Here is a 15,547-nt window from a genome sequence, read left to right on the forward strand (position 1 = left end):
CACTCCGCTATTGGCCAGTCGTGATGTGTGGGCGTTGAGGTTAAATAACATGAACGTCATTGGTCTGTTTCACATGTCTGCTGATGTACCCGGTGTAAATGTTCGATAATCTGGCTAAATACATCGGTCACCCCCCGCTAGGTTCGTTTTCGTATCTGTTTTATATCGCTTTTGTTTGTTTATTTATGTTGCTATATCCTTGGACTCTTCTTTTATACCACTGAGCTCTTACCAAAAGGAAGAAAAGGCTCGTCTTGTTGGCTAGCATAATACCGTGGTAGCAGACGGTAACAAGAGCTAGAGTCTAGCCTTTTTTCTACTCAAACATAAGAATGGGAGAGGAAATAAGTGAACATACGGGCAGCGGATCTGTTAACACCAACAGTAATGAGAACAACGGAGAAACTGCTGACGGGGGAGCAAAATATTACACGTTAGAGGAGGTCCGAATGCATAATACGAGCAATGACACGTGGCTAATCATCCATAATAAGATATACGACATTACAAGTTTCCTAGAAGAGGTAAGAAGCACTCTTTTTACATACACTGGTTGCATTTATTTTGACATCAATGTTCTTTCAGGATATTTTACGTTACTTGTAGGCATATGACGTTGTGTGAGCTGAATCTCTGATAATGTCCTGCATTGATATGTAAAGTTTGTTTCTAGTTCATTAATGCTGTTAACAGAGACAGAATGCAAAGTACTAAGTCTAATTTGGAGTTTCCATCGTGTTTAATGAGATTGCTTTAGCTCTGTAAAATTGACTAGCACTGAGACATTTTAACTGTTAGGACTTGTTATAATAGCTTTAAAGAGACAGTACCGTAGTAACACTTTTTTAAAACGGTCACTCACAGGCAACTGTGCATATTTTAGCATTAAAAAGCTCAATGTTGTCCGTTCAGAAATGAAGCAGATTTCTTAAAAAACGCTTGTTTTTGAGTGTACCTCCATTGTGTAGAGATACACAAGAGATAAACTATACACAGTGGAGTATGTTCTTCCATAGTTACCTACCAGAAAGTATGTTCTTACAGAATTACCTACCAGAAAGTATGCTCTTACAGAATTACCTACCAAAGGCACCTTCCTGTATTGCAGTGTTTGGGCAACATTCAAAATGCAACCAATTCACCCAAACAACTTTCTTGGGATTTTGACATCACTGTTCATAATTTACGTTATAAAAGCACAATCTTATATAGTAATATATCTTTTAGATTGCTTTTATTTTTTAAAGGTATTATTTCTCAGGACATACCTGTGCAAGGTTGGAATAATTGGCCCCATACTGGTCCTCAGGACCCACTGTCCTGCAGGTTTTCGATGTGTCCCACCACGTTTAAATGGTCCTTGTTTGCTGCTCTTTGAATTAGCATCCAGGAGGTGAGGAGGTTTTGCTGGAGCAGGGCGGCTCAGATGCCACAGAGAGCTTTGAAGATGTCGGTCATTCCACAGATGCCAGGGAGATGCTCCAGCAGTACTACATTGGAGAGCTTCACATGGTAAGAAGACAGGTGGTTTCTTACCTTCTTGTTAGTTATGCTTTGGTTATACTCATGGGGTGCTATGAGTTTCCTACATAGTCATGAAAATTATGGAATTTTGTTTGCAATAGATTCAGATTAAATGCCAAACAAAAGGATGGCATTACTGATCACACTGTGAGTTAACATCTGAATTTAATCCAGGATATTTACAGTACATATGTTTGCAATAGTAACTATAGATTTGGCGTGATCAAAGTTTGTAAAGATGCCACAAAATCTGCACTGTGTTGTTTCATGATCTGTGGAATAAAACTGTGGAATTTTAGAAGAAGGTAAATGCTTTGCCTTCATGTCCACATTATCATAAGAAACTCCCAGAAAAATATAAAGAATCTTGTCAGGAAAGCTAGGGATTGTTAAAATGCAAATTTTACTAAAAACTAGTCTTTTCTATTAGATTATTTTCACATTATCAAATGACCAGTCAATAAAAGCAAACAATTGGTGTATATTCACGGCAAAGAATTTGTCATGCATATAGATTGTGTCATGCCTGATATCAAGTTTTATAAGCTTTTTAAGTGTTGATTTTTCACACTCCCTCACAAGCTTATCATGTGAGCAGCAGTTTTTGATCCTGTGAGGGAGGGCAAGTTGTTTTTGTGTGTTTTTGATTTTCGTCCCAGTAAAATGCTGATAAAAATTTAAAACGACTTTTCTGTTTTACACGTAATCCTATAAATTTGCCTTTAAGGCACCACATTAAGTTTCTGAATCTCTTAAACAAAAACGTTCATTTAATTGAAAAAAAAAATTTGGTTGGAAATTTAGAGTGCTGTGGAGCTTGCTACTGACGTTTAATGAAAGGCTAAAACTGAGTCATCATTGACGAAAGGTATGATTGCACACAAACTGCTCTACCTTAGCTCCAGTTCATTTGGTGACGGTTAACAGCAAATTTATGCTCACGGTGATTTTACAAGAAAAGCACGTTTTGTACTAATCAGATCAAACCACCACAATCCAAACATATAGAATAATTCAAATTCAATGACTTGTATGCAATAAAAATGAGGTTTTAAATGCAAACGATGTCAAATGAAGCTGTGCTGATTGGAGTCATCCGTCCCTTGTCTTGAGCAAGTGTGTGGCGACAATAGACAGTTGATTGCATTACACAACTTCTCATCCTTAGTAAGCATGTAGTTTGAGTTTAAACCTGCAGAACCCAGATTAGTGTAAATGTCTGTCTGTTGTGATTGGCTGGGGGTTGGGAGCACATTCGTATGAAAAACTGATTGAGTTCAATAAATGCTTACTTGCTCCATCTATATTTACATTTATGTTATAAAAAATATTTTTTTTGCAAATACCGTAGTTTCATAAAACCTACATGATCCTATAAGTTAAGACAAAACTTGACATTGTAAATTTAACGCATCACATATCAGTTTGTAGGGGATGCATTCTGAAACTTCAACTTTCTGTGCACTATTCTTAAACAATAAGTATTGCTGCGTCGTGTAGTTAGAATTTATGTGTACAGTATATTGAATTATTATACAAATTATCTTGGCTACAACTTCTTATGTTAACGTTATGCTTGTGTGCTGCAACATCAAAAACATTAATAGTGAGTTTATGTGCTTATAGGAGGACAGGAAGAAGGAGAAGACAAAGGTAGGCACCAGTCCACTCTGATCATCCAACTTTTACATAATTAAAATTTTCGTTTTCCAAACTTTTGTTTGAATTCAAATAATTTCTTTTGTTTTAGGAAGCAGACGCTAAAGATTCTGGAGAATCCAGGTGAGACCGGGTGTTTTATCAGACGTTTCACAAGCTTTATTTTGAGAAGTTAGAAATACTATGATTAGAAATCTTTGTAAACACATGGCACATTGTAATACTTACATGTATTTGTTTTGTCTTCTTTCCAGCAGCTCCTGGGCCATGTGGTTGATACCCACAGTAGCTGCAGCTGTTGTTGGTGTCCTGTATCGTTTCTTTATGTTTGAACACAAGTCTTCTTGAGAGCTTGATCTCAATCTTCTTATCTGGAGGCCTTGCTTTTTCTTTCTTGACCAAACCCATTTCATGCTGAAAAAAAAAAAACACAATTAACTGTTTGCATCTTCTGCTACAAGAAGAGAGAAGGAACCACTTCATAAATATTTGTCCTTGTTTTGCTACATAGTGTGCATGAAACACAAAGTCAGCAGGATTTATTAAAATATATGCCTTATGCTTTTTATGTAATTATGGCGTTTTTCATAAATAAATGAAAATGTGGTCCAAAACTAAACTTTGAAATTTAAACCAACTAATTTAGTACTTAGGCGAAATATTTTTTACATGTCCATAGCAAGAGACAACACGACCAGCATTACAGTGTGAAGATAGACAGCTTGACACAAAGCAAATTAAAAGCAGACACACCTTCATTTTATTCTGGATAACTACCATGTTTACCCTTCCATTGAGAAATGTTACAGAATTTCATTTAGAAGGATGTAATTTTTCCTCAATGTACAGTTCTGCTGTCTAAGCCATGTCTGATTGCATCTGTCACTTTTCTTGCAAATACAATCTGTCCAAAATATATATAGATATATATATATGTCAGGTGTTAAATTTTGTTTGCTTTTTTTTAATCATGGTGAAGTATACTATGTGATTATTTAAGACAAAATGCGCTTTCCCTAGTCTTGTTATATAAAATCATTAAGTAATAATATTGTTTTAGTACCCTTATATATTGAATATTAGTAAATACCTGAGATGATTCCCTTGAAATAATTGCTATTTGAATTTATCCAGCACTATGCTGTTTAACTGATGTGGGTTTTTTTTTTTTTGGGGGGGGGGGGGGGTTATTTATCATTCGATCCATTTTCTAAAATGGGATATAGATAAAAATTTAGTAAAGATAAAATAGTTCACCATTAAGCTTGGCTTGTTTTATGTATTGTTTGAAAACTGGGGAACTTGCTCCTAACATTTGAACCATAAATGCGGGTCTTGCAGCCTACAGCTGTTTACCATAGATCATCATAATCATCTGTTTTCAGGTCATTCTTTCTGCATAGCATTTAGTTCAAGATGTCTTGGATTTTTTTTTTTCTTTATTCACAAAAAGTTCTTTAAGGATTGTGGTACTACATTTTATCCTTTCTTTAAACGTCAGCAGTAACATTTATTCTCAGTTCATACTTGAAGATATCCAATGAACATTTGCTAAGATAAGAGGTACATTTTTGTCATTTTGTGCTCTTTGTCATTACTGAACATCTGTTTGAACTGAGTAGAAATTTAATTGTCACATTCAAATTTGTAAACATTCAGATGTATGTAGAAATGGTCTGAGGTGATTAAAGACATTTTCAAAAAAGGCTTCATTATTGACTAAACTATTATACATTATTTCTGCCTGTGGAGTGGAGGAACCTTCGTAAAATTATTTTTATACTTTTTGCAAAATCAGTTCTTTTGCAGATCACCTTTTCAAGAAAAAATACTATAATAGAAAACTACAAAACTTAGATTAATCACTTGTGGATTTTAATGAGAATGCCTCAAATGTATTGTCATCTTCACATGAAAAAACTGCTTTAAATTTTTTGTAAATCAGAAACAAGTGTGCACAGCTCTCAAATAAAAATATTATCTCACTTTTGATCGTATATAATCAATGGCGGTTTTGGATATATGGGGAAAAAATGCCTCGCTGCCCAGGGTGTCATCTCTTCGTGGGCAGCGTGAAGATCATGCACCACAAAGAAATACGACTGTTCATTGCGGCCGACTAATGCTGCAGGAATCTGATATTCAACATATTTTAGTGCACAGTTTTAAAATACTTAAACATCGCATGCTTGGCTGTTTTTACTCCTTAGTTGCAGACACAACGAGAAAGATCCAGGTCAGTGGCACACGATGTGAAATTGTTTAATATGTACTGAAGTTGCTTTCCTAATTTAAGCTGGTAGTTTTAGCTGGAAATCCTCAACAGCAGATGTTCAAACATTGATAAAGAGATAGAGTCACAGAATCACTTAACGAAGGGCCTTTCTGTCAAAGCTGGTAAACACAAGCATATCTGAAGATAACGAGGTGATAATTAATGAATATGTTTACATTTATAACACAGCTTATTATAAAACACCCAACTTTGCATACAAGTTAGATGTTAAATGATTCTCCAATGAGAATTTTAATAGCTCTATTCTTTTGAATAATAGACTTAACTATAAACTGATAAAAAAAAAAATAAGGTTGCAACACAGAATTTGATCAACTATTATTTTGCTCTACAGAGTTAATCCTCTCTTCATTTCAAATGCCATTGCTAAAACGTTCTTGTATCTTGCATTATGTGAAGATTACATTACAACAATATAACCTTTTTATAGTCCAGCCTTCTAAAAGCAAATAACATTGTGTCCTAGAGTATGTCTGTCTGCTCCTGTGAGCTACTTTCCTGGCATGTAAGTGAACTAGAGCAGGAAAAAGTCATTATTGAAATAAAAGCCTTTCCATCTGCACGCTCAAGAGCCCTCACAAGTTAGAGTTGCTATGGCTGATAACATACACAGTAGATGTTCACACCCAGTGATTCGCCCTTTTTGTGGCTTAAAGTCAGTGAGAGATGTCAACAGTCTAGTTCCATTATTTTATGACTTTAAAACTAATTACAAGGAGGATTCTGATTTTAAAAAAATGTTAAGTGACTGCAGTTTTTATCATTGATTATCAGGAATATTGAAAACCGAAATACAACAAACACTCATACAACTTGTAATACAATTAATTGAATCTTTCAGAAATTCTCCAACAATTCTGACTTAATTGTGGAATTCCGTTTGCCTTTTTGCATTATTTTATGTAACCGCAAGATGGCAGTGTAAACCCAGGATTTGAATGTTGCTATTTCTTAAACTACTGTATTCTCTATTGAAATGGCCAATTTAGCGTATTCCGACTCTGTGTTTATCTGCAGGTTTTCAGCGAAAACAGAATCCAACATTGTCACACATGGTCTTTAAAAAACTTAGTAAGGATTAAAACGGCAACTCTCAAAATTGTGACTGTTTATTATGAACTCAAATAAAGACCAAACATGAGTGAATAATTTTAATGACAATCCACTGAAAAAGCTGGATTTTTAAACCAGTTTGAGAGTATACAGTATGAAAAACAAGTAAAATGAATTTTAATTTAGAAATTTCCTTTTTTGCTACACTATAATATACAACCCATGCTTTAGTTCCTTGCTGCCTATACTTTCAGTCTCTCATAAGGCCATTAGGTATTTGATGGCCTTGATGTGACACTAAGATGACAGGCTCAGTAAAACAGCATGTTGCATCTGCAGGAACATCAGATAAACATTACTCACCATGACTGAATCGCCTGTCACCTATTAGCAGCAATCCTCAAGGAGATCTGAGGGTGCTAATGGGCAACACTTCACTGTCCTCTTCAGAGACCTGCTTGGCAACAAACACAGGACAGCTAAAAAATACCACATTTGAATGCAGCAAGAGCAAAGACTCTGTCTATATTTGATGAAGAGGGAGGCTTGAAATGTCATGTCAACCTGTTCTTTTCCAGTTGAAATTAAGCTTTGTTAAATCGCTTTTGATGTCAAATATAGACAGACATTTAGCAGAGACCAACAGTGTAATATTTTGGTTGCCAGGCTTGGTGTCTGCAGTTCTGTGAGTCTTCTAAAAGCCTTTCAAAAACACTATTTTGTCTGAAGAACAAGGACCAGTCAAAGTACTATGATGCAACTGTTGCTGGATTTCTGAGCATGAGTTTTTTAAATATTTTTGCAGCAATCTATTTACATATAATTGTTACGATTTGTTTAAAATGCATGCACTGGAAAGGAACTGATTAACAGTGCCACAACATTTTGCAACATAGTTTTTCGGGCTTTTAGTGCTTGATAATATTCCTTTAAACCCTTATACATTCTAAATACATTCTGCAGCATCATTATTTGAAGGCCAAAGCAAAATTTTACAAATAGAATATCAGTTTCAAATTATTTTGGACATGTTTTTAATATAAAACTTGTGGCTTAACCTGTTATCTAAGATGTTTCTGGTAGGTGTAAATTAGCATAATTCAATTCAGTACTCATCATTATTCAATATTATGACACAAAGCACATCATGAATACAACAAACTAAAATTGTAGGGGTTTTTTTTCATATTGAATAATCACAGAAGTGAGTATGCAGTTCTCATGAAGCAGCAGTTCGATGTTCATTCTGGTTTAGACATTTCTCAGCTTAAGTGGACGTTTCTCAAATATGGTGGTCGTAGGTTATTGAGGTGTTTGAATCACTCTTTACAAGCCATCTGCACTTCAGCACATTTGAAGTACAACTGTTGTAAGTTCACATGGTTCTAATGCTGCAGCATGAGAAAGCAATGAACTGATTTGAGGGGGGGGAAAAGCAAGGTTTTGGATGATCATTAATAGTTTACCAACATGGAGCCAGAAAATAGGATCTCAAAAAAACCTAAAACACACACAAATGACTCAAAGGTATCATACTTTATTTTGCACATCATCCTCAAATCAGTCTTTGTCTTTATACTAAGTGTACAAACTATTGAAGCAACACAGACAAAAAGTCATGAATGCAGTTATTTGTTCTCTATTTTTTCCCTGTTTTCAGCAATGATTAGAACAAGCAGCAATTTAAAAGTGTATAAAAATTGTATGCTCAAAAATCAACCTTTACCATGACAAAACTTTATTTAAAGACAAAAATGCTTATTGTAATGTTGAATACAAACACACTAAGGTGTTCATTCCTCCTGATTATTTATAGACTCTGAGCCCAAGATCCTCCAAATACAAGTCGTCTCTTCCCGCCATGAACGTTGTGACCTTTCTGCAGTCCAGGTGCTTAATTACTTTTCTCCTTGCATCCACTGAAATGCTGCGACTTAAAGGTTAACCTCTCTTAGTTGGTATATGTCAAATAGTTTAAAATGAACAAAGGTTGATAGCCTCAGTAGTTCAAAGTGTTTGAAACCAGGTTGCAGCCTTCACAAAAATCTCACATGAGAGGGAGCCTAAATATCACTTTCTACTGATGAGATAAATGACAGATTGTGAACAACTGAAATGTGTTGAGATAAGTTTCAGGTTGATTCATAAAAAAAAAAAAAAAGGTGTATGCAGAATAATGACAGGGCTATCCATAGCACAGCCAAAAGTGATGGCTAGCAAACTAGACTAACTAAAAATTTTATTTAGGATGCCACCTGGGATTGAAAATTAAATCCTGACAATGGTGCATCTGTTTTCAGTTGGAAATAATAGTTTAAAACATAATGCAATTCATACTGATGCTGACTGTATATTAGTTTTACACAGAAATAGTCACCATTACAGTCGCTCAGAATTTTAAATCATTTGCACTGCAAACAAATTGATCGTTTATTTTTGCTTCAGTTTGTTAAAACGCCAATAACTGGGCAAGGATTTTTAAAGTGCAGGTCACTGACCATGTCCTTTACGCTCTTGTTGTTTCTGGATTCAGAGGTTTTAAGCCAAGCTCAGCAAGGTGCAGGTGGAGGACACACTGGAGGTACGCTCATGAACCATGCTGTTGTCTAAAATTCCCGAGACGAACTGTGCTGATGACGTGTTGCTCCACCCAAAGGCGTCTGCCAGTTCAGGACAGATGGCCAGAGCCAGCCTCTGCAGAATAAGATGGAACTTCCTGCGAAAGTTTTTGTTTATCCAGAAGTAAAAGATGCAGTTGAGGAAACCATTGGAGGTTGGGAGCCACACCACAACAAACTCAATCCACTCAGGTACTGAGCTCCTAGAGAGTGCTGTGGGACAGAAAATGTTGAATCAATATGAGTCAGCCTAGTGACAGAAACAACAAGTGTGCACAGCTCTCAAATAAAAATATTATCTCACTTTTGATCGTATATAATCAATGGCGGTTTTTGGATATATGGGGAAAAAATGCCTCACTGCCCAGGACGTCATCTCTTCGTGGGCAGCGTGAAGATCATGCACTACAAAAAAATACGACTGTTCATTGCGGCCGACTAATGCTGCAGGAATCTGATATGGATATCAGATTCTGCTCCAAATTAAAATTCTCTCTCAGTTTTTTCCACTTTCTGGGCTGCACTTTGTTGCCTCTACTTAAAATAATAGATAGTTATAATAATAATAATAATAATAATAAAAAAGATCATATCGTATGCATTTTTGGCATTGATACAACCTATAACTTAAGCATAAAAAACTCAATATGTACACAGGCCAAGCGTGGAGAGAGATATTCTGCACTGATTACAAATGCTGGGGTTAGAAATATGGTAGTCAAGAGACATTGTAAATGGTGTGTCTGGACACAGTGCAAACTAACTGCTTAACTGTCAAAGAGTCCTCTTTAAAGGTCTTAAAGCAAAGCAGGAAAATTATTTTAAATGGCTGTTCTGTTTGTATGAGCTGTTTCATCAGGATGCATCATCCTTCAGCCAATCATCTACCATATGCCAAGTATCTTTTATCCATCATCTCTTTGAGAATTATTTTTAATTCCATTTTAGTGCTGTGAATTGCATGTACATTTTATACTGCACAATTTTTAACAAGCATGTTGTTGAGCTTTGCTTTTGTCTAGAAATACAGTTTTATGTAATATCTGCTTAGACCTCTTCTCTGCAATCAGTGGCAATGTTTTTATTCGCAGGAACACAAAACAACCTCATTGTTGTTAATTTGTATCTACTAAGGTGAGTTTTTTTTAAATCTCCTTTGCAGTCTTATAGCCATGACATTAACCATCCAGGTAACAAAAACAACAATGAAGTATCTGGTAGAAAACACAAGTCAATCTACAAAATTAAATACCCTTCAACATTTTGGAAAGGCCTAAATCTCAACACTTATTAAATCATCAATCAGAAACTGATGAACAAGTGACAAGGTATTTACATTTTCAGACAGATAAAAAAACAATATAATTTAAACACCTAGCCTGCCTCACCAGTTTCTAGTAATGACATTGGCTATGAATAACTTAGAGCTTTACAGTAAATTAGCTCATGATCAAGTAGCTGAGACTTAGTGGAACCAAGTAAAGTGCTTTACTGTTAGGCTTGTGATCATTTAGACGAGTGCACACTTGCAGTTTAAATTAAGACTCTCGGCTTCACTTTGCAAGGATTTTCATCTGTATCAGATAGATTAGAGGCCTGCTTGAAAAAGAGGGAAGAAAAGGTCTCCACTTCTAAAAATATTCTGCCACAACTCCACTTCCACACTGATTACTCCAAACCTGCACATGATCAGGGTAAATTAGAAAAAGTAAAAAAAAAAAAGAAAAGAAAAAGTCTGAGTCATTGCCAGCCTTAAAAAAGTACATCATGCCCATGACTACATGAATAACTCTGACAGCTATTCCTCCCACAATCTTGGCAGAAACTGACAGATTTGATGGGGGAAATGATAAGATGCTTAATTTTGAAAGACAGATGTCCGTCTTACTATGAAGCAACAAGGAATAAAATATTTTCTCATATGAAGTTGATATAATATGCAAAGAGCATACATACACATGATCAATATCCGAAATAACTGTGACAAAAGCAGAAATCTGTTCTGCATCATTCGATACATGCAGCCAAAAATCACATTAGCACATTTGATTCAACATGCTATGAATGTCTCAAGTCATCACTGTGGCACACAGCACAACAACTCTGTTAGAGGAGTTACTGATGCAAGAGCAATAAGGGACAAACGGGAGCGACTCAATTCATTAGAACATCAACAAAATGTTATTTCAGTATGCTGATTCATTTCAAACAGAGCAGTACGTTTCAGTTGTTATTTCTGTAGATTTTTAGAACCATTAATTACAGCTAATAAAAACCCAAATATAGGTTTCTTTGGAGGATAGGCTATAACAAAACAGGGATTTTCAACATTTGTTAAGGAAATGTTTTGACCCAAGAAACCCTAAAGAAAACCACTGACTAGAAAGTAGCCTAGCAGACAGTGGATGACCCCTACATGAGAAGGGCAGAAAGCCACAATCATGGAAAGTTTAGTTGAAGGTAAGTGTGGTAAAATAAAGGGCACAGGCAACAGAGATTGTCACAGCTTTGAGAGGAACATAAAGCAAGTGAGGAGAATTCTCAAGATATGAAATGTGGCTGAAGTTGGAGCTTCAAGAGCATCACACACAGATGTAGCCATTATATCAGCTGTCACAGCTGTATTTCCTGTGTTAAGCCACACCTGAAACTATGGCATTATCTGAGATATTTTGTCTGGGACAAAAGACAAAAGTGAGAGGACTGTTGCTCAGTTTGCCTAATTTTGCTTAATCTAAAAATCGAAATCCCGAAGTCTAAGGAGCAAAGAGGCAGATAAACTCTAAGCTGCTTGAGGATTTTCCATCAGTAGTGGTGGAATTTACTAAATATGTAAGACAAAGCTAAAATTGTGAAATAAAATATACAAAAGATACACTTTCCATAAATTTTAGTGAATGAGAGATGTCTAAATAAGAAGCCCCTGTGTGGGCAACAAGTTTAGAATATAAATTTGTTCATATTTCCACATTAAATGTTGTTTAGATGAGATGCTTTGCTTACCACAATAGATCATAACCGCCATGCAGGGAGTCCAGCATGTGTAGTATGCTGCCATCACAGGTACGAGCACTCTTGCGGCAACATTGTGCCTGTTACTCAGTGCACAGCCGTATTTGCGCAGTTTCAGCCTCTGTCTCTTGGCCGCGCACCACACCCTCAAGTTTGCATATGTCATGACAATGGAGCAGGGGAAAAATATTAAACAGGTCAAACTTAAGGTGTAGGCAACGTTTGAAGAGTAGGACGGGTTGCAGACCAGCGACGCGGTGGAGAAGTGGACCTCGATGATGCCATCTGGGAATGTGATCGGCGACAGATGTGATCAGGCGACATGCAAGAAGAGAGTGAAAACAACCACGTGAAGGCTGATGAGTGTCAGGGCCTGAGTCCTTCAACAGACTCACCCAGCCCGAACGCAGAGTCCGCTGCGGTGAGAGACAGCAGGAAATACCGGGAGTTTCTGGACCAGCCTGCCACGGAGGAAGTGATGACCAGGAGAACTGCTATATTTCCCAAAGTGATCATCACCCCCAGAATAATGATGATGCTTATTTTGACGGAGCGGTGGGTTAGTTCCTCCACTCTCAGAGAGTCTGCATCCGACAGGTTGGAGTAATTAGAGGTGGAGAAATTAAATGTTAGGTACATTGTTCCTTATTTAACTGTAAGTAAGTCATCCATTTAAAAAAAAGTGTTGACAGGCGAGAAAAAGGAAACAAAACTATGAGTATTGATTGAGTACCAGTGGAGAGAAAAAAAACCCCTGCAGGTTTTCTTTCAGAGGTGGGGCAAAAGATCAGCAGCACACCTGCTGCAATCAGTGACGGGAAGTGACAGCCACTGCAGCTGCGCAACCTGCAAAATGCTTCATCTGCAGCAGTTCAGACTGAGAAGCGCTGCATACAGAAGTCAGCAAGTAAAATATTTGCTGAATATTTCACTTATTCAGCAATAAGTAAAATATTAAATTTCTGTTCAGGCTGAACAGGAATTTCCCTCGTCAGTCTGAAAAATCCCTCTCCCACTGCAGTACATTTATGCAAAACCATAAATTATTATGTATGCATATAGCCTATAAGACTATCCTCCTTGGCCAGCCAGTATATAAGTATTTCACAGTATTAATTTAAGAAAGGATACAAAGAGAATAGTTTAGTTGGAACATTTATGAATATGTCGGTTTTTACTCATTTTGAATGCTGATCACTAACTGACCCATTATCTCACTTTACTAACACTGACAGTGATCTGCCACCCCATTCCATACAAAATCCAGGTAAGAGTGTGCTGAATATCTTTTAGCTGTTATCCTATGTTATGAAAGGTCTGAATGACACAAATGTGTACCATTCAACTACCTTAAATGTTAAATAAAGTTCTGACATCATTCAGTATTTTGTACAGAAATACGTAAACCTAATTCATCAATATTTTAAGCAGAATCTTGTCCAAATTTTAGAAGGAATACATATTGTAAACTTTTAACAGCCTCATAGCAAAATACAAGGAAATGGCTTGACAACAATCCTTTACTAGTGATACTGATACTGATCTTCATTAGGAGGCATGGAGAAATGGTGAGATTTTATTGGTAAAAGACTGCATTTTTGTCCACACATCATTAAAGATTTATTCTCTAATTTATTCAGGCAGCAAATATTGTGTTGGTGAGATGGGAGACAAAATTCACAGAAATTTTGTTCATAAAAATAAGTATTTATTTGGAAACTCTTAGGAAAAAGAATTTTTTTCAAAAAATAGTCAGAAAGGAAAATTCCTTCAATGAACAACTTTTGTTTCAAAAACAATGAGACATACACACAAAAAGAAAAGTCAAGCTCATTAAATGAATTAAAAGTCTAATCTTGTCCAAATTTGAAAGGAATCTAAGTAACAAAATTGTGTCAAATTTTGACATAGAATTTTGAAGAATTTTATCCACTCAGTTTTTATGTTTTCATTCTTTTGTTTTGTGAAACTGAAAGTGCAGTTGATGGCTGTCAGAGAACAGCTTTTAACATTGTCAGTTCGGCTTTAAATGGTGCAGTCTGTGGTTTGTTGATGTTTGGAATGGTCCTGTGAAAGATATTTGGCATATGTTGCACCAGATACAACATAAAAGTGTAATTCATCAATATTAACGTCTACAGAGAGGTGCAAATGTTATGTTATGCAGTGTAACAGATTTCCATCCTTCCATCATCTTCTACTCATCTATTCAAAAATAGGCTGGTGCTGATCAGAAATTCTTCAATGAAACAACGTTTCACAGACACACAGGACATAAACACCACACACATTCAGATTAGAAGATGCACTGGGAGGACATGCAAACATCATGCAGAAAGACCTCAGGTCAGAATTTTGTACAAAAATAATGTGTTTGTTTGGCAAACTGATTAGATGGTGTTTTTTCAAAAAGGTCAGAAAGAAGAGCAGTCTGATGAACAACTTTTTCATGCTTCAACCTCTGCAGTCAAACACCATCTTCTGTGTCTTCAGAGCTGAGAATAGCTGCCAGTGTGAATTTCATTTTGACATAGGCTTTAAATGGGTTGCAGCTTTTTACAGTGCATCTGCCTCTACTACATAAGTGGTAATTCAGCCTGCTAGCAAAATACAGTTGAAATGTGTGAATGAAAATGAATGACTAGTGATACTTTGGGGTCCTCGGGACTTCATAAAGCAATAAGTAAAGTCCATTTACCATAAGATAATTTCTTTCTTCCTACACACTTTGATGTTTAATTTATTTTTTTGCATATGAACAGAAAATAGAGAAAATGTATTCTTTCTCTTTTCACAGGAAAAATTGCTCATTCTGTGTCTATAAAGAATCTATAATGTAGAAAGCAAATACAAATTATAAAACGTTTTCTTATAAATCTAATGAAGACATGAAAATGGCCTTATAAAAGTTTAAAGCTATACAGAACAATTTCAATGTATGCTTATAGCATAGCTATAAAACCCACATTTCCACTGCTGTTGTTAACCTCAGACACAAGCCCTGGAGGAAAAGACTGACTCATCTTAAATCGTCTTTAATCGTTGGCAGAGATAAGATGTTACATAAAGTCAAGCTAAATATCCCAATTCCAATTATAGTCCCTCTGTTTATGGTAGACGTGCTGGTAATTTCAGTCAGTATATTGGCTTTTAGGAGAAGAAAATGCAATAATAGAGCTTAATTTTGTCTTACACAGTTGAGAGCAAATTCTTCATACCACTGTGAGATTGTTAATTTCAAGAAATTCTTTAATTTTACCAGCATGTTCTATCTTTTTGGAAGTAATTTAGCATTTTGGAGGGCAATAAAATCAATAAAGTAAAAGTAGCGACTTGGTTAACACTAAAGCAAATAGGTAAAAACAATTATTAAATAATCAAACTT

The 15,547-nt window shown here is 35.9% G+C and overlaps 2 protein-coding genes across 3 annotated transcripts; one reads left to right on the forward strand and one right to left on the reverse strand.

The window, feature by feature from the left end:
* Positions 1–16: 16 nt before the first annotated feature.
* LOC122845633 (cytochrome b5) lies at positions 17–3,633 on the forward strand. 2 transcript variants are annotated; one of them, XM_044141932.1, is made up of 5 exons: positions 17–524; positions 1,384–1,512; positions 3,151–3,177; positions 3,275–3,306; positions 3,438–3,633. In XM_044141932.1, exons 1-5 carry the CDS (start codon positions 333–335, stop codon positions 3,529–3,531), a joined length of 474 nt encoding a protein of 157 aa, XP_043997867.1. In that variant the 5' UTR covers positions 17–332; the 3' UTR covers positions 3,532–3,633. The 2 variants fall into 2 exon arrangements, with proteins under 2 accessions (XP_043997867.1, XP_043997876.1); XM_044141941.1 differs by having other exon boundaries at positions 43–524; positions 3,441–3,633.
* Positions 3,634–8,053: 4,420 nt separating this feature from the next.
* zgc:162592 (uncharacterized protein LOC561993 homolog) lies at positions 8,054–13,004 on the reverse strand. Its single transcript, XM_044098027.1, has 3 exons — positions 12,558–13,004; positions 12,154–12,468; positions 8,054–9,363 (listed from the first exon to the last, which is right to left on the reverse strand). Exons 1-3 carry the CDS (start codon positions 12,799–12,801, stop codon positions 9,071–9,073), a joined length of 852 nt encoding a protein of 283 aa, XP_043953962.1. The 5' UTR covers positions 12,802–13,004; the 3' UTR covers positions 8,054–9,070.
* Between the last annotated feature and the right edge of the window lie 2,543 nt (positions 13,005–15,547).

The sequence above is a fragment of the Gambusia affinis genome, linkage group LG02 (genome assembly GCF_019740435.1).
Source record: "Gambusia affinis linkage group LG02, SWU_Gaff_1.0, whole genome shotgun sequence".
NCBI classification, from domain to species: domain Eukaryota; kingdom Metazoa; phylum Chordata; class Actinopteri; order Cyprinodontiformes; family Poeciliidae; genus Gambusia; species Gambusia affinis.

Coding starts and splice junctions, on each gene's coding strand:
- zgc:162592 (XM_044098027.1), bottom strand. CDS start 12,801: ATGTACCTAACATTTAATTTCTCCACCTCTAATTACTCCAACCTGTCG. Junction 12,469..12,557: donor GGACTCTGCGTTCGGGCTGG/GTGAGTCTGTTG, acceptor CCTGATCACATC/TGTCGCCGATCACATTCCCA. Junction 9,364..12,153: donor GGCGGTTATGATCTATTGTG/GTAAGCAAAGCA, acceptor TCTGTCCCACAG/CACTCTCTAGGAGCTCAGTA.
- LOC122845633 (XM_044141932.1), top strand. CDS start 333: ATGGGAGAGGAAATAAGTGAACATACGGGCAGCGGATCTGTTAACACC. Junction 1,513..3,150: donor ACATTGGAGAGCTTCACATG/GTAAGAAGACAG, acceptor ATGTGCTTATAG/GAGGACAGGAAGAAGGAGAA. Junction 3,178..3,274: donor GGAAGAAGGAGAAGACAAAG/GTAGGCACCAGT, acceptor CTTTTGTTTTAG/GAAGCAGACGCTAAAGATTC.